Source organism: Artemia franciscana, chromosome 9 (genome assembly GCF_032884065.1).
Source record: "Artemia franciscana chromosome 9, ASM3288406v1, whole genome shotgun sequence".
In the NCBI taxonomy this organism is placed as follows: Eukaryota; Metazoa; Arthropoda; class Branchiopoda; order Anostraca; family Artemiidae; genus Artemia; species Artemia franciscana.
The window spans coordinates 47,094,056-47,113,277 of record NC_088871.1 but is presented as its reverse complement, the minus strand read 5'-3'; the positions used below and the strand labels follow the sequence as shown (position 1 = coordinate 47,113,277).

At 33.9% G+C, this 19,222-nt stretch overlaps 1 protein-coding gene across 4 annotated transcripts in view; it reads left to right on the top strand.

Annotated features, from left to right (window-relative positions):
• Positions 1-4,622: 4,622 nt before the first annotated feature.
• Positions 4,623-19,222, top strand: part of LOC136031489 (protein mothers against dpp-like) — a 68,760-nt gene continuing 54,160 nt past the window's right edge. The window contains exons 1-2 of one of the 4 annotated variants that reach the window (XM_065711132.1): positions 4,623-4,664; positions 16,294-16,534. In XM_065711132.1, coding sequence (XP_065567204.1) covers positions 16,304-16,534 — 231 coding nt within the window. In that variant the 5' untranslated portion in view covers positions 4,623-4,664; positions 16,294-16,303. Of the gene's footprint in view, positions 4,671-4,733; positions 4,875-8,721; positions 8,850-16,293; positions 16,535-19,222 lie in introns of those variants that run through there. The other 3 variants (XM_065711131.1, XM_065711133.1, XM_065711130.1) reach the window with 3 other exon arrangements.

The window sequence follows — 19,222 nt, the reverse complement described above, 5'->3', positions numbered from 1 at the left end:
ATATGGCTATCTCAAAATTTTGATCCGTTGACTTTGGGGAAAAAATGAGCGTGGGAGGGGGCCTAGGTGCCCTCCAATTTTTTTGGTCACTTAAAAAGGGCACTAGAACTTTTCATTTCCGTTAGAATGAGCCCTTTTGCAATACTCTAGGACCACTTGGTCGATACGATGACCCCTGGGGAAAAAAAAACAAAACAAAAAACAAATAAACACGCACCCGTGATTTGTGTTCTGGCAAAAAATACGAAATTCCACATTTCTGTAGATTGGACCTTGAAATTTTTTCTATAGGGTTCTCTGATACGCTGAATGCGATGGTGTAATTTTCGCAAATTTTCTCAGGCTCGTAACTTTTGATGACAAAGACTAAATTTGATGAAACTTATATATTTAAAATCAGCATAAAAATCCGATTCTTTTGATATATCTTTTAGCATCGAAATTCCGTTTTTTAGAGTTTCGTTTACTATTGAGCCGGGTCGCTCCTTACTACAGTTCGTTACCACGAACTGTTTGAAAGTTCAGCCAAGACAGTCTGATAAAAGCTAACATTTTGCAAGATTAAAATGTTCATTCATTTCACTAACTGTATTTATTAAAAATTGGAATGATTTCTTATTGCGATATTTGCCTTCTCTGCAGCTAATCTGATAGTTCTTTTGATATTGGGCTTGTTTTTGTTCGTTCCTATTTTTGTTTTATTTTGAATTAGATTATTTTCTATAATTAATTTTGTGTACATAGGGTTGAGTGTGTACTCACCCAAGTCTCTATTTAGGGCTGTGTTATTATTTAAGTTTCGTTTGATTTCGATTGCCCTAAGGGCATAACTTACAACCCTTGCCTTGAGGGCTCTTGGGGGGGAGGTCATCCTCAAAGACAGAATTTATGGACCTTTCAATTACGTTTAACAAAATGGCTATCTCAAAATTTTGATTGGATGCGTTTGGGGAAATCGTGGGCGTGGGAGGGTTGGTTACCCTCCAATCACTTTCAACTATCAAAAAGGACACTATCCCTTTCAATTTCCAATCGAACGAGCTCTTTTCGATGTTTCTAAGACAACAACTGGCCATCTCAAAATTTCTATCAGGTGCGTTTCTGGAAAATTCGAGGTGCGTGTGGGGGGGATTCCACCCTCCAATCACTATGAATCTTACTAAGGGCACTAGAAATTCTGATTAGCAATCTAATGAGCCCCCTCCGAAGTTTATATGATCACCCTTTCTATGTATATACCTTATATGCCCCCAGGGCATAACTTACAACCCTTGCCCTGAGGGCTTGGGGGATGGGTTGTCATCTTCAAAGACATAATTTTTGGACCTTTCAATTACGTTGAGCAAAATGGCTATCTGAAAATTTTTATTGGATGTGTTTGGGGAAATGGTGGGCCTGGGAGGAGGGTTTAGTTGCCCTCCTATCACTTTAAATTATTAAAAAGGGCACTAGCTCTTCCAATTTCCAATCTAGTGGGCTTTTTTCGAAGTTTCTACGACAACAAATTACCATCTCAAACTTTCTATCAGATGTATTTCGGGAAAACACGAGGTGTGGGGGGGATATCCATCATCAATCACTCTGATTCTTAAAACAGGCTCTAGAACTAACTTCTGATTAACGATCCAATGAGCCCCTTCCAAAGTTTATACGATCACCCATTCTATATATACTTATATTCCCCCAGGGCATAAAATACAACCCTTGCCCTGAGGGCTCTAAGAGGGTTGTCACCCTCAAAGACATAATTTTCGAACCTTTCATGTACGTTGAAGAAACAGGCTATCTCCAATTTTGATTGGATGTGTTTGGGAAAATGGGGTGCGTGGAAGGGGGGTTAGTTGCCGACCAATCACTTTCGACTATTAAAAAGGGCACTAACCCTTTTAATTTCCAGTTGAATGAGCATTTTTGAAGTTTCTATGACACCAAATGGCCATCTTAAATTTCTATCAGATGCATTTCGGAAAAAATACGATGTGTTGGGGGGGGGAGGTATCTAACCTCTCATCGGTCTGAATCTTAAAAAGGGCACTAAAATTTCTGACTAGTAATCCAATATGCCCTCTCCGAAGTTTATAAGATCATCCTTTCTATATAAATTATATATACCCCTGGGCATAACTTACAATTCTTACCCTGAGGGGTTGGGGGGATGTCATCCTCGAATACAGAATTTCCATACCTTTCAACTAATTTGAACATAAATGGCTATCTCAAAATTTTGATTGGATGTGTTTGGGGAAATAGTGGGCGTGGGACGTGGGTTAGTTGCCCTCTAATCACTTTCGACTGTTGAAAAGGGTACTAGCCCTATCAATTTTCAATCAAATGAGCCCTTTTCGAAGGATCTACGACAACTCCTATGGTACGAAGTGACCTGGTCTAAAAGAAAAATAATAATAGATTGTGCCCACATCGCTCTTTACAACGGCAGCGGTATTCGCTGCCTATGAAAGGGGAATGTTGGTTTTGGTATGTCCGAAAAAACTAAAGGTATTGAGTTGAAACTTCACGAAAGATTTTGAGGGGGATTGAACCAAATTAAAAGATGCAATGAGCATCCAGGATACCAAAAGGGCATATCTTGAATATGTTAGAAAATGGCTGAAAAGTGTTAAGATGAAACATTCAGGGCTACTTCTACTAGTACTCCTACCACTACAACTACTACTGCACTACTTGTGACTGTGACGACTTGCGGCTTTTTTTGCTTGCAGGTGCGACTACTTGTGGCTGCAACTACATATGACTGGTACTACTTGCGATTGCAAGTACAGATATTTGCGAAAACAACTACTTGCGACTGTAATTACTCGGGACTGTGACTGCGACTACTTACGAATGTGACTCTGACTACTTAAGAGTACAACTGCGACTATTTCCGATTGGAACAGCTTCAGACTGTTACTACTTGCAGTTGCGATTATTTACAACTGCAGCTGCTCGCGACTCTGACTACGACTACTTGTGACTGTAATAATGTTTTCTTCTAATTCTGGCCACTTAATAACTGCCGTTTCACCTATATGTCGAAAAATATCAAAACCGACAAAAGAAACTTGGCGGATGGAAAAATGAAGAAATTATTTGGATTTTTTATCCAACTTGCTTGTGATAAATCAATGCTTGGAGATTATATAACTTTAACAAAATGGATTTTACAATGAAATAGTAAATTTGAAACCAATGTTTTAATCGTATTATACCAAAAGCATAGAAAGAAATTATCGTTTTCAAGGGTCAAAAAAGGCTGAAAACTAAATTTATGAGAAAAGCGATTATTATATTCAGAAAGAATAAAAAAAATGGCATCTATTGGTATGTTTACTTTATTTGTAGGTCAATTATACGAACTGCTCAATATTTACCTTAATTGTTTTTTTTTACTGTATCAGAACTCCTATATTGTTTTGAGTTTTCAGTAAAGCACTAGTTTTCTGTAATTATACAAACATAGGGAAATATAATTAGTTTTTTTATTTGTACTAGTTTTATTGATGTATCTTAAATAGACTGTGAAGCAATAATTTCTGTCCCTTTTAAGTTTCAACTTTGCTCTTTACTTCCCACAGAAAATCTTTGTTTTTTTTAAATTAATTTTAGTCAGGCATGAATATTTTTTGTAAATATTTATAAAGATTTTCCTGAATAAAGAACATAATCTTTATTTGGCTTTTTTGTACAAATTGGCCAAATGAAATCAAAATCAGTAGGCTATATAGGGTATATATCTTCAATACAAAGACAAAAACGACACAGGACAATACAATCGACCAATCAATAAATACCATTTTACAAATGCAGCCTGTTTTCTTCATTGTGTCGTGTTGATATCTGTTTTAGAATGAATATATTATTTCAGGTTAAATTTACCAGGTAATATATTAGAATTCGGATTCAAGTGTCATCTAATTGTCTACCATTAAATTGTCTACCTCTTAACAAATTGTCTACCATAATTGTCTACCTTTTAACAAATTGGAGGGATGTATATTTCCATATAGATTACAAATTTTCCCACTATGCGGTATTTTGGGGGATGTATATAATATTTTCTTTTTAAGTGCAATACCTTCGCAAATCTAAGAGGAAATTTGTTTAATGGTGGAAATGACGAGCTGTTTTTTTTTATTCATTTGTATCTGCTTATTTATTATCCTTATTTGTATCAGTTTGTATAAGGCTTTACGAGCTTTGACATGCACACACACATATATATATATATATATATATATATATATATATATATATATATATATATATATATATATATATATATATATATATATATATATATATATATATGTATGTATATATATATATGTTTAGTGCCAAAAGTTCAATGTCAAACTTATTCAACACTTGCTAACCTCATTACTTCTCCCATAAATCAAAAAGCGAAAAAATGTTTCTATTGAATATTCCAACTGTCACAGATTAAGCTGTTCTTATCTGTTAGGAAGTTTGGTCTCAAGTTTGATTGCCGCCTTTAATCCCTAGAGTGAGAATTAGATCCTTTGAAAAATCAAACACGTCCTATGCGTCAAAAACGGCGTCACCCTGGCGCCTTGTTTAAAAATTAACGATACACAATACCCCAAAACATGTGTGTATCGCTCAGATTACATCAGCATCATCACTCCATGAAATAACAACAAGTGGTACAGGTTGATTATTATAAGATTCTTTTTTATATTTAATTTAAATGATAGGCCTTAGACAAAAATGTTTCCTTCTGATGTGTACTAAGTTCTAATGAAAATCATTGGCACGTGGAAGAACTCACGAGATAAAGAATTGCCTATTTTTGAAAGTTAGGCTGATAGGGCATATCCTTTGAACCGTGTTCAACTGCAACCAGAGGAACTAGGGTATATAGCCTAAATCATTTTCCGTTTTTGGCTTACTTGATTAAATACTAAAGAAATTTGGGCAACACCATAGGAAAAGGGTTCTTCTAAAGGAAATATATTGAACTAAATGAAACACTAAAACAATGAAATTGTTACTTTCTATATGCAGCATTTTTTAATTAATCAGATTGGGCTAGCTTATCGTGTTTTCCTCTACTATCCACATTTTTATATAATTTGAAATGATATTTTTTTATATCCAACATTCAATCAATCACTCAAGCTAAACTGGATGTAGGCCTATTTGAGTCTATTCAGGAGCTAGGCCTACTCTTTATACAATGAAAAAAAAATATGTTATTAGGGTTATAAAAAGATTTGGTGAAATTCTAGTTAATTGACTTCTTGCTATCTCAGAAAGGGTTTAGGTTAGCGAAATGAAACTTTCAGGGAAGGTATTTTAAAGTACCCGCCCCCAATCCTTTTCCCTCTAGAGGGCCTTGGAATTTGCCTACACAACAGGTTTTATTGAAATTTTGACAAAGCAACATTTTACATTAATTTTCAGTTACTAGTTGCATTTTCTCTGCCTTTAGTTCTGAAAATGCAATTCCTGTTATTTGAGTAGAATTTTGAGCCATATCAATGTTTTTTTTTAAAATTTAGGAAATGTATTTGCATATCTTTAAAACCTTATAAAGTGGAATTGAGCAGAGTTATGAAGCTGAAAACAATTTTGTTGTACTTCAATTAAGCAGAAGACCTATTTTGCAAGGTTTTACTTTTATAACACAAATATTTTAAAGGTCATCGAAGGTCAGGGCCCTCTAAAGGGAGAAGAAGTAGAGGTGGCTGCTTCAAAATGCCTTCCTGGGACATACTTTAGTCTGTAGATCCATCCCTGAAAATTTCATTTTCCTAACCTAAACTCTTTCCGAGATAGCAAGAAGTCAATTAACTAGAATTTTACCAAAGATTCATCAAGGGGTGGTAGGGTACATTGTCAGGGTAACAACTAAAGGGATCATAAAATAAGGAATCTAATGGTAGTACTTCTGTATCTTAAAATATTTTGGTTTTTTTTTTTCTTCTTATATAATTTAGTGAGGAAGAAATTGAAGACATCATCTGATGGATTTTTTGTAGGCTTTTCCAAATATAAAATGATGTTGCAGCAATGCTGGCATTAACAGGTGTTCTTTTTGATTGTGGGAAATGCTGATTTTTATAAGGATTACAAAACAGATTTGGAGAATTTCAGTGACATTTTGTCTAATGGTAAATCAGTGAGTTAAATTGACAGTTATCCCTTCTCTTTAGTTTTATTTTTATTGGACTAACAGACTCATTTATTTGAAGTAAATGCTTGAAATAAATATGGCAACAAACAGTGTTGCCTATGTTCAATGCTAGTTCTGGGACAGTTGTCATCCAAGAGTCACCATAGTAGCATTTAAATAAATTGTAGCCAAATGGGTAGAGCATCTAAACAAGCTCAGTCACTGAAAAAAGGCATCAATAAATGTGCAGCATAGGATGCCAATTCAGCTAATGATAGCTTGCACTAGTCTGTGACAGCTATGAAATGTAGTTGTGTATAGAGTGCCTGGACATGTCAAAATCAGAATACAGACTTTTCACAGAAATGAGTCATTGCCTGGGGTCAACATGGTACTGCCCTATATGTGAACAAAAGGATCAGGAAACTACTCCTGAGGTTATTAGGAAGATTATAACTGAATATCTTGCTGAATTCAAAACAGATTTTTAAAATGAGCTGGAATTCAAATTTCAAGTTCTACTGAAACCAGCTGATGAAAAAATCTTGAAATTAGAAGTAGAAGTTGTGGATAAATGCTCAAAAGGCAAAGTTAAAGTTCCAGTTATGAAGGAAATTTGAAAAGTGAAGGAAAGCCTATGTGAAGATCCCTTGAGCACCCAAGTAAAGGCCTCTACATATTACACTCAAGCAGTGCAACATGAGCTCTGTGATATAATAAAAAAAAAAACAACAGAAAAACCTTATATTATTCAGATTAGAAGAAAAAGGGATAGTAAGTCAAAAACTCCAGAATGAAGCTAATCTTCAGTTCACTAATAATGAAATGATGCAGATCTTTTTAGTTAAATGTTCTTTTTATGTGTGGTTGGGTCATAAGCAGGCTAACAGAAATAAACCAGTTAATTTAATATTTAAGTCACAAATAGACCATGATTCAACCACCTTCTTTTTTACCAACATAGAAGCTGAGCCTAAGGTAAAGATTCCATATTTTTGGATTGCAAATGACAGGAGTGATGCTGAGCTGGTGATGAAAAGGAAGTATGATGCTTTGAAACAACAACTAAGGAAAAGATTGATGCTGGTGAGGTTGGTTGGAGGATGAAGACTCACAGGAGTGAGCTGGAATTAGTTCTGGAGCAGCAGCCTTTTTGTCCCCAAGCCAAATTTGTAATGTCATAGTGATCCACTTTTGGTGCTTTACACTAACCCAGATTGTCTCTCCTCCAAATGTATAGAGTTTAGTGAGTTAGTTAAATAATGGAAACCACACACAGTCGCTGTTACAGAAGTTTTACTGAAACATTTCAGTGATCTATCTACTTTTGCTCAGCAGTTACCATGTTATAGTTAAGTGTTTAACAAATCAGCTAAAGGTGGGATGTGTATTTACATTCAAGAATAAAGTTTTGTGTGGTAATTGATCCATTAGTAGATTCAGTGTCAGAATGCATTTGAATTGATATCAAGCTATGTTCTCAAAGTAGTTATATGCATATTGCTGTTTTCATCAGAGTCCTACTTCCAGTCTTAAAAGCCCTATTAACAATGCTAATATTCTTGTGTGCCTTTCTTGTCTTGCAAAGTGTTGTTTCAAATTACTTATTTGGGTGACTTTAACTTACTGTGCATAGATTGGTGTGTCCATAGTTCAAGTCAGCCAAGTCTGTCTTATGAACAGGAGTTTTTAGATAGAGTGGGTAATCTTTACAGTCTATTTTGGACCTTGTTATTACTAAATATGTAGATGATGTTATGAACATAGATTTTAGATCACCTTTAGGTAAAAGTGATCATGTTGTCTTTAAGATTTATATTAGTACTAATGTTCAGAGAGAGAAGGTTGACACTTTGAGGTATAACTATAATAATGAAGATTATGAATCTATGGAGAATTTCATCTATTAATATCATGCATGAGCTAAAAACTGGTCAGGTATCTGCAGATTCAGCTTTTGAATTTCTGAAAGTGGTGTAGGGAAAAATGTGTTCCATTAGTGAATAAATATAGTGACCATAGAAGAAAGCCTAAGCTTTCACATCAAGTACTCCAAGTAATTTGTGAAAAAAATCTTTGGCAGTCTTATTATGAATCACATAATAGCCAAAATAAGCTACAACAGTTGCAAAGCCAACCACAAAATAATGATAAACAGTCCATGTACACAAGAGCAAGAAATAGGGTTACTAAGCTTCATAGGGCCAATTGTGAAGAGCTTGAGATGTGTATTATTCAATCTAGTACTACATCACCAAAAATACTTTGGAAGTATGTAAATAGAATGAGACGTTTGCTTCTGTTTTTGTTAAGCCAAACCAATACCAACACATTTTGAAATGCCAACAACATCATCTGAAACAACTTCACCCTTTTTTCATTCTTGAAAAATTCTTGACAGATTCCTGAATGAAATGATGAAAAAAAATAGCTGCCAAAATTGCAGAGCCACTTATTTTAATATTTAACTTGCTTTTGCATGTGTGTTGTGTCCCTCTGGCTGCAAGAAAGCATTAGTAAAACCCCTTCATAAAAAGGGTTCCAAATCAGATTTTACAAATTATTGGCCAGTTTCAACCTTATCTATTTTTGGTTGAGTGATGGAAAAATTTATTGTAGAGCAAATTCAGAAGTACTTTGATGACAATAGTCTTGGAGTCCTGCTCAACATGGTTTTTGAAAATGAAGATCTTGTAATACCCAACTTCTTGAGGTAATTGTTGACTTTCAGGGCTTTGCAGACCTATATATACCATTTGATTGTGTTTATATTGACTTTTCAATGGCTTTCAATTAGGTATCAATACTGTTACTTCTTTGTAAATGTGCTATATACAACCTAGGACCAAGAACAGTTTCATTCATACCTGATTATCTAAAGGAGTGTGCTCAACAGGTAGTTGTTGGGGAGGTGATATCATCTCCAATTGAAGTAATAAGTGGGGTGTCCCAGGGCAGTTGCCTAGGACCTGTTTTATTCTGTTTATTTGTTAATGAATTACCTTCTTCCGCCATCATTCATTTTAAAGTTGTTAGCTAACAATGTGAAAGTCTACTTACCCATGACATATCTAACAGATGTATAACTTGTGCAAAAGGACCTGGATTCCCTGACTCAGTGGTATGAATTCAATCCCATGTTTGCAAATCCGTCTAAGTGTGTTGTTTCACATTATGGTTGTACAATACTTCCCATTTACATATATATTTTGTCTGGTACAAATGTCCCTTCTGAAGAAATGGTGCAAGGCCTTGGTATCCATTTTGATACCCAACTAAAGTTTGATAAGCATGTTTCAGCAATCATGAGAAATGCAAATTACCACCCATTGTTTTTGAAGAGAAGTTTCAGAAAATTCTTTCTTTGAGATTTTCTTTTGCTTTACAAGTCTCTTGTTTGCCCACTTCTTGAGTATAACACTTCTGTCTGGTTTCCTTTAAATATAGTGGATGAGCTTTGCATACAAAAGGTACAAAAGAGGGTGTCAAGGATGATTCCCTACCTTCAACACCTTCCCTACAAAGAGCAACTCTCTAGGCTTTGTATTCCGTCATTACATTTCAGATGGTGCTGTGGTGACCTTATCAATGTGTTCTGTATTATTAAAGGTGTAGACAACCTAGATTTTGACTTATTTTTCAAACACAGTCACTATCATAAAACTTCCTGACACCATTACAAACTGTACCCTCCAAAATCAAATAAGAAAATAGGGCAGTGTTCATTTTCCACTAGGGTTATTTCACCTTGGAATAGTCTACCTGTTGAAGTCATGGAAGCTGGGAATATGCAGATATTTAAACATTCTTTAGTGGAGAAACCTTTCTATTTGGGAGTTTTTTATGTTTAGTTATTAGTTATAGGTTGATCTTTTGGCTATGAGTTTTTGTTTGAGTTTATGAGTGATGAGTTTTGGATGTGAGTTGCTTTTTTTTCTTCTTCTTTCTTCTTCTGACATTTTTTAAGTATTGCTAATTAGCTTATTTCTTGTGTTGTGTCAAGTGACAAGCATTATTGCTTACTGTTTAGTGTATTAATAAATAAATAATAATTGCTTCCCCAGCAAAGTCTATTTTGAGTCCTTAATGGACCCTAAAATGTAGCCAGCTTAGGTAATTCTTGATTAACTCACTAATGAGATAACTAAGAAATAGGCATACCTTTAGAACAAGAATTTTATCCTGAACCCAAATATAACATTTGTTTATGTCAGGAATGAACTTTAACCCATCATCTAATGTTCAAATGTATACCCTGTATTTTATATAAGCTATGCAATGAATTGTTCATTATTTTGACAAACTGTTAAATCAATTTGAAGAAAATAATGACATATACAGAACTCAGTACATATATACAATTCAGGGTATTTATTGCATTTTAGGGGGGCTGAGGTTAAAGTTTTTTTTCTGAAACTCTGACATTTAAGTTAATTAGAAAATTTACCATTTTTTTCTTTTTATATAATTTGGCTAGGATGAAAGTGAATACATCACTTGATGACTTGTCTATGCTCTTGCCATATGTAATAACTGTCTCTGGGGAAAACTCCATTTTGAGCTCTTAATAGGGTACTAAAATGTAACTTCAGTAAGTTTTTCCATTTTCATATAATTTAGTTAGGAAGAAAATTAAGACACCACTGTCTTGTTACTTAATGCTCATTGCAAATACAATAATTGCTTCTTGGGCAAACTCCATTTTAAGTGCTTAATGGGGCCCTAAAATGTATCTTATTATCTTGTTCATAGTTTTTAGACTCTGACATAAAGCTAAAAAATTAGTTAAAAACTCATAATTCCTTTATTAAATCTATTGCTTTAAAGTAATATATTCCATAGGCATTAGTTTATTCCACATGTGTACCATTTAATTCAATAAGCATTTCAAGTTACAAAAGTTATTCTCAAATCCTGGATGTTTTCCTAATGTCAATATTCAAGTGCATGTTTTCTATGCATCTATGCAATATATTTTGCTATAACATAACAATAGTAAATGGAAAAATCAAACCAAAATAACTGATTGTCTTTCTTCTGCAAAAATGATAGAAAAGAAATTTAATTACACAATGCTTCAATTAGAAAATTAGGAATTGAAATATTAAGGGAAAACAATCTGTAATGTTTTGCCTTTTGCTATCATTAGGTTACTGCAAAGCTTATTATACAGAAAATGCATATTTTTCTGTAGATGTCAGAAAAAATATTGAGAGCAATATTTATAAATTCAAATTTTATGGAATTGGATTGCTATAAATTCGAGTCTTTAAATTGTTTATAAACAAATGTTATGTTTTAATCACATCCAGTTAGTATTCCACTTTGTATATTTGAAAAAGAAGCTACTATAGTCTGAGTCACATGTGTGCCCTTTGAAAATGATAAGAAGAAATTATTTAGTTGCTTTGAGAAACTTTATGTTTGTCCAGAAAAAATCCCAAAGTTGGCAAAAAAAGCATTGATTCAGTTTTTTGAGTCAATGTCTCTGTTTTGAAGATGGGATACATCCAAAAAATGTCGCTATTTTGAAATGACTAAAAGAAGAATCTTAAAAAATTGTTGTTGTTCAGTGTATAGGCCTAAAATGGGTCCAGAGACAAGAATTTTTTTTATTTTAATGTCCTTGGCATTTTAACAGTAGCAACTGCAAAATAAATTATTTATTACTATCATGCATAATCAGAACTCAAAACTTCCTCTGTAGTGTAAATTAAATCAAAATCATATAATGTAAACAAGGCGCACTTTCATAGGCATGACCCAATCATGATATGTTTTAGTCAATCAGCTAGTTACACAATAACAGATGCTTAAATAATTGAAAATACAGTCAACTCATCTTTAAAATCAATTTTCACTCCAAAAGTATACAGAAAATATTCCATATAATTTGTCCATTTTTTGAAGTTGTATCTCACCACTAAATATATGACCCCTCTAGCTAAAAATATGTCTACATGTGTGCCTTTGTCAATAAAATTTCACAGCTTGCTTAAGACACATAAAAAAATTAATTCAGCAAAGAAGATGTTATTGCAAAACTGAATTAGGTGGGATATTCCAGGCCTGCATTTTTCACAAATTCCTCTGTCTCTGCTTTTTTTTCCTTTTTTACACTAATAATCCAATAATCTCAATCGTATTCATATGGGTACACTTTAAATGCCTTCCATTGGGCTTGCAGTATGGTCTCCTTTGTTGAAATTTGTGAAAAAAAAAATGATTGCTATAAAAATACCATGAACCTCCACTGCTAAAATCACCTGATACAAAGTCACCAGTTGCAAAACAGTTCAAAAAATAAAGGAAATTCATAAGGAGATAATTGGGTTGGACTTGGGGGATCAAATGAACAATTTTCTTTTTTAAGCAAGTTTAGCTCTTTAAGAAAGAATCCAAGAAATCTTTTAATTCTGGCTTGCTGAATGCATTGATAAGATATTTGTTTCCAAAAAATGCAGCCACAAGCCCTGAAAGGCCAAAGTGAAATTCCAGGGTCGAAAAAGAAAAAAAAAAGGAAAAAAAACTTGAAAACTTGAATTTTGCAATCTTGAAGAAGAATGCAAAATTGAGTTGAGAGAATAAATAAATCATTATTTTAAAGGGTCTTTAAAACATAAATTATTAGTATATATACAACAGGTTGATTATGTTTTGCATATATGTTACTGTGAATGTTGACGTTCACCAGTGAATGTCCAAAATTCCTTCTTTTTTTTCTCCTTGGATTAGTCAATGTTGCCAATCAACTTTTTTATTTTTATTCAAGGTTTGGTGGTAAAACTTACAGCTGGGTTAGGTTAGGTTTTTAAGCCATTTCCGAGATTTATAAACTAGTTTAACCCAGCCTAACTTTAACTTTTACCATCAAATCTCACATAAGACTGAAAAAGCTAATTGAATCTAATCAGAGAAAAAGGAATTTCAGACATTTACCAGTGAATGTTCATTAACCAGACTTCAGGCTTTCACAGTAACATATCTACAAAACATAAGCAGTATATGCTTATGTTTATTATGTTTAACATGTGCATATGTATCTTTTTTGTACAGTTGCAAGTTTGTTGCAAAATTGCTTGTTTTTGACGGAATAGATACCTTAAATCCTAATCCTAATAATAATAATAATAATTTATTTCTTACCCACAACAACACTATAGTATTAAAATGTTACTGTGAATGTTGACGTTCACCAGTGAATGTCCAAAATTCCTTCTTTTTTTTCTCCTTGGATTAGTCAATGTTGCCAATCAACTTTTTTATTTTTATTCAAGGTTTGGTGGTAAAACTTACAGCTGGGTTAGGTTAGGTTTTTAAGCCATTTCCGAGATTTATAAACTAGTTTAACCCAGCCTAACTTTAACTTTTACCATCAAATCTCACATAAGACTGAAAAAGCTAATTGAATCTAATCAGAGAAAAAGGAATTTCAGACATTTACCAGTGAATGTTCATTAACCAGACTTCAGGCTTTCACAGTAACATATCTACAAAACATAAGCAGTATATGCTTATGTTTATTATGTTTAACATGTGCATATGTATCTTTTTTGTCAGGCTCAAGTTACAGTTGCAAGTTTGTTGCAAAATTGCTTGTTTTTGACGGAATAGATACCTTAAATCCTAATCCTAATAATAATAATTTATTTCTTACCCACAACAACACTATAGTATTAAAATGTGGAGTACAAACAATTAAATACACACAAAAAAAGCAAAACATACAAAAAATGAAAAGTAATGACAATAGAAATTTTTTACGTTAATACAAAAAATTAAATAAACACACAAAATAACGAACTATGAAAAAAAATGAACATTAGATACACACAAAAAATGAAATTCAAAAAACACAAAGAGAAAAACAAATACATACACAAGGTCAACGAAAAAAAAAACAGATAAGACGGTGGTGAGGGGATAGGCGCGCAGAAGCTGTACTGGAGAGTTGTCTGTGAAGAATCTCCAACTTTAAAGTTATGTCAGGAACTGAGAATTTTTTAACAAGAGTCCGGTTTTTTGTCCAAGGTGGAAGATACAGAAGAAATATGCAAAATTTGAAATAATTTATCCGAATTCTTTTTAAATTACCATTATTAAGAAGGGGGAAAAGACCTGAAGCATAAAGGACAGAATGATTACAAAAAGTAGAATAAAGTTTAGCCAGCGCACTTCTATTATACTTCCCTCTATTTGCAACAATTTTTGCATAACCAATCTGAATCTTTTTACTTATATCACAAACAGTACGCTGACGTAAGCTCGAAAGGTTGTTAGTAGTAGAGATACCAAGCCAACGAATACAATCAACAAGCGGGATAGTGAAGTTATTACAGTGAAGGGGAGTAGCAGTAATACAGTTATAGGGAAGAAACTCACATTTATCTATATTAATTGAAAGGCCAATATCAGAGAAGGCATCAGAAACTATAGAGACCATATTGGAAAGACCCTTTTTGGAACGGCTAATCAGAAGCAAGTCGTCAGCATACGCAAGATAAGAAACATCCGCAAGACCAGAAAGGTATGTACCTGAAATCTTAGCCAACACACTAGAAATACAAAACTTAAAAGCATAGGGGACAGAACACCACCCTGCCTAACACCTCTTCGCATTCTTATAATAGTGTCTGGTGCAGATTCTAATTGAAGAAACGAATTTGAATACCAAAACCTAAGAAGCATTATAATAGAGAGATTGACCCCGGAATTATACAAGGAAAAAATGAGCTGACTATGGACCACACTATCAAACGCTTTCGAAAGATCCAAAGCACAAATGTAAAGACTATTTCCCTTGGAAGAATTATCAGCCAATAGAGAAGACAGAATCTTATGCGCATGCTGACAACCCACCCCACTCCGAAAACCAAATTGGTTCTCATCCTCAATAATATTTTTAGTCAAAAATGGTAGAAGGATATACTCAAAAACCTTACTAATATTACAAGATACAGTAATAGGTCGATAGCAAGAACAATCAATCGGTGACCTTCCCCTTTTTAAAATTGACGAAACAGTGCCACACAGAAAACTCTCAGGTACGTATGATATACATAGACACATTTGAAAAAGAAGCTGAAAGTGAGATATAAGGGGGGTGCATTCAATCGGCATATGCATCTTAGAAATACCATCCTTATCTATTGAATTAGATTTTAAACTTTTAACAGCATTAATTTTAACGGAAGAAAAAGATATGGGCACTATATGGCGTTGCGAAAACGTTGTACTAAAGAGGGGAGTAAGAAGGCGAGTATACACAGAATGCACTGAATAATTAATCATTGAAAAAATCGAAGAATAATGTTTATACCAAGCTGAAGTTGGAAGGCAATTACTTGTCGTAGTTTCATCATTTATCTTGTCAGAATTGATCACTTTTCGCCAATCCTCCCTACTTATAGGGAAATCCATACCGCGGTAACGTGCCGACCTAAGATAACGTTTATAATTGGTTTTAGTTTTACGTTTGATATCAGCGACACACCCAGAACTTGGCCGACCACATTCATTCCATATCTGTAGCCATAATTTTGCTTTATTTTTTATCGACTTTAAATAAGGGTCCATTGACCAGATAGGTTTTTGTGTTCTTTTACGAATACGTTGTCGAGGTACGGCAGCTTCTTCTGCCCTTTTCATACACATTACAAGTTGGTTATAATAACAGTCAATATCGGCTTTACCATTCGTAGGTACCTGGCGCTGAAGAAGATGATATAGAACACGTATGGTAGAAAGAAGGGTTGTCAAGGTAGAGATATAGTGCGGTATATTGGCTTTGCTCCAATTACTTTTTTCAAACCACTTCGATTTTTCTCGCGAGCAATTGGTTTCCGATAGATCAATATCCATCGTAAATGTCGCTGAAATTGTCATGTGGTCAGTATCTTGCTCGTTAACATGAACAGAAGCAGAAGAAGAGGTGATACCAGGAGAGCAAATAATAGACCAGGAGAGAGATTTCCTGTAGGACAATGCTACTGTCCTACAGGGAAATCATGGTTGCCACCCAGAAGCTCCCTGGGAAAACTTGCAGTATCCCTCCTAGGATACCTTGTATACACCTCTTTTGAAGCTTGCTATTGCTGGTTTTATTTTATTTTTTAATTCTGTATTATTATTTTTTTAATTTTAATATTATATTTAAGGAGCAGAAACATGACTGCTTTAAATTCCCTGTTCACTTTTACAAGTCCAGCGGTAAAAAAGCTACTTGGTTGGAAGCAGGGAGATGAAGAAGAAAAATGGGCTGAAAAGGCTGTGGATGCTTTAGTAAAGAAGCTAAAGAAAAATAAAGGAGCTCTTGAAGATCTTGAGAAAGCACTTTCCTGTCCTGGTCAACCCAGTAAATGTGTTACCATACCCAGAAGTCTTGATGGAAGATTACAAGTAAGTCAAAGGTTCTTATTGTGTTGTCGAGCAACACTCCTGGTTTTGTTTTATAGTTTATATTTATTTTATTGTTGTTTGTGTTGTCCTGTGACTCATGGATCAAACCTGCTTATACACTTCACAGGGCTGTAACACCTGATGTTTTTTCCTTATGCCTGCAACAGGTGTGCATATTAAATCTCAGAGTGTATCTGAGGTCTCTTCTCACATCCGCAGGCATATTTGTGAAAAATACATTTGAGTGGTAAAAGCCAGATATTTGAGGATACAGTATGCTTCTGAACTTTTAATAACGTGTGTTCTATGAAAATTCTCTAATTTTTGTCCTCCTCCTTTACATAACTGCTCATTGCTGGGTGAGGGACAGGGAAGATTAGATTCCTTAAACTACCCCTATGACTGGACTTGAGTATCTCCAATAACTTGGGGTCTGAAACGGGCGCTTTCAAGTTGTTATTACTCTTTAGTTCATTTTAAGTGCTGTCCGTAATGTGTCATCTAAACAACATCTTGAGAAGTCCAACTAAAGCACATTTGTGTGCTTCTTAAGACAAAGTCTGAGCAACTTCGATCTAGGCCTATAATAAAAGAAAGGCTATGTTTGAACCAATTCAAAATACTTCCAAGATGTCTTACAAAATTATTTGGCATTAAAAAACGTGTGCCTTTAGTTTTACCCATGGTTTGGAGGTGAATTATGCATTATATTTGGTTTTCCTGCAAGGAAACAGTATGCTGGGGGTAAAAACTATCCATAAAGGGTAGTTTGGTGCTCTTTTATCTGTCATCACGAAAAATGGGAACTAGATCTAAGTAATAGTGATCAAATGAGTACTCCTCAAACTGTTTGTCATCATCTGATGTATATCTGAAATATAGTAAAATTTGTCAGTAAGATAATGGAAAAATGACAAAAAAAAGTTCCAGCTAGATATCCTACCAGATGTCATTGAGATGTGAGTTTTTATTTTGTTTATCATCTTTTTTTGTATAGCGTTTGTATTTTCTCCTTTTTATATGTTTTGTTTATTTTCTGTTAGTTTGCTTGGTCTTTTTCTTATCTTTTTTTTCCATTGATAAAGGATTGTGGACGTTAAGCCGAAATATTTGGACTTTTATTCTTATTAGAAAAAAAGTTTTTTTTAGTTACCTAGTCAGGACTTATTTGAGAAATTATATTCGTTTTTTCTGTATTTTTTTTTTCATTTTAATTGTGTATAGAAAGACAGCGTGCAGTCTAAGAAATTATTTCTGATGTGTATGACGTTATGAAAAAAAAATACGTGTTGCTCTTGGCAATTTCTGCATCATGTGAAACTTGTATGATTAATTACCTAAAAAGCTCCTAAGTGTTAGCTTCGATAAGAATTTAATACCACTTGAGCTGGACTTTTATGTGTTGTGGTTTTGGATTTATATATTACAATATGAGCTGCAGATTTATCCAATTTGATTTATATATATATACTAGCTGTTGGGGTGGCGCTTCGCGCCACCCCAACACCTAGTTGGTGGGGGCGCTTCGCGCCCCCCCCCAAGCCCCCCCGCGCGCGTAAGTCGTTACGCGCCATTGTAGTTGTGTCCCTATGTCCCACCTGTGAATATAGATAGATATATATATATATATATATATATATATATATATATATATATATATATATATATATATATATATATATATATATATATATATATATATATATATATATATATATATATATATATATATATATATATGGTTTTAACTACGTAAAACTTGCGAATATACAACATTCTTTGCTGTCCCATTGTCTTTGCATATAAATAGATTGTCAGGTTTACCGACTCTTGAACATGCAACATATAATGGTCCATGGGAAAACAATCTGTATTCAGATCTATACCTCATGATTCTAATGATTGCCCTTGAGCTTTGTTGATGGTGATTGCTAATCGACCATTCCCTGTCCCGGTGTCCCGGTCGTCATTTACATCCCCCTGTTTCCCCCGGTGTCCCCGTTGTAGTTGTGTCCCTGTGTCCCGGTCGTCATTTATATTCCCTGTGTCCCGGTCGTCATTTGTATCCCGGTGTCCCGGTCTGTATATACATTCGTTTTTTAGTTTTGTTTTTCTCCTTTATTTTTTTCCTTTTTTTTTCTTTTTTAGCTTATTTAGATTTTTAGATTTTTTAGTTTTTTTATTAGTTTTTAGTTTTTTTTCTTTTTAGTTTTTTTGTCCCGGTCGTCATTTATATCCCCCTGTTTCCCCCGGTGTCCCCGTTGTAGTTGTGTCCCTGTGTCCCGGTCGTCATTTATATTCCCTGTGTCCCGGTCGTCATTTGTATCCCGGTGTACCGGTCTGTATATACATTCGTTTTTTAGTTTTGTTTTTCTCCTTTATTTTTTTCCTTTTTTTTCTTTTTTAGTTTATTTAGATTTTTAGATTTTTTAGTTTTTTTATTAGTTTTTAGTTTTTTTTTTCTTTTTAGTTTTTTTGTACTTTTTACCTTCTTTTTAGTTTTGTTAATTTTTTTTTTTACTTATGTCCTGGTCGTCATTTATACTCCCTGTGTCCCGGTGCTTTGTTGATTGCTAATCGAACATTCCTTTTGTCCTGGTCGCTTTTATTTTTTTTAGTTTTTTACCTTTTTTTAGTTTTTTTAGTTTTTTAGCTTTTTTACTTTTTTTATTAGTTTTTAGTTTTTTT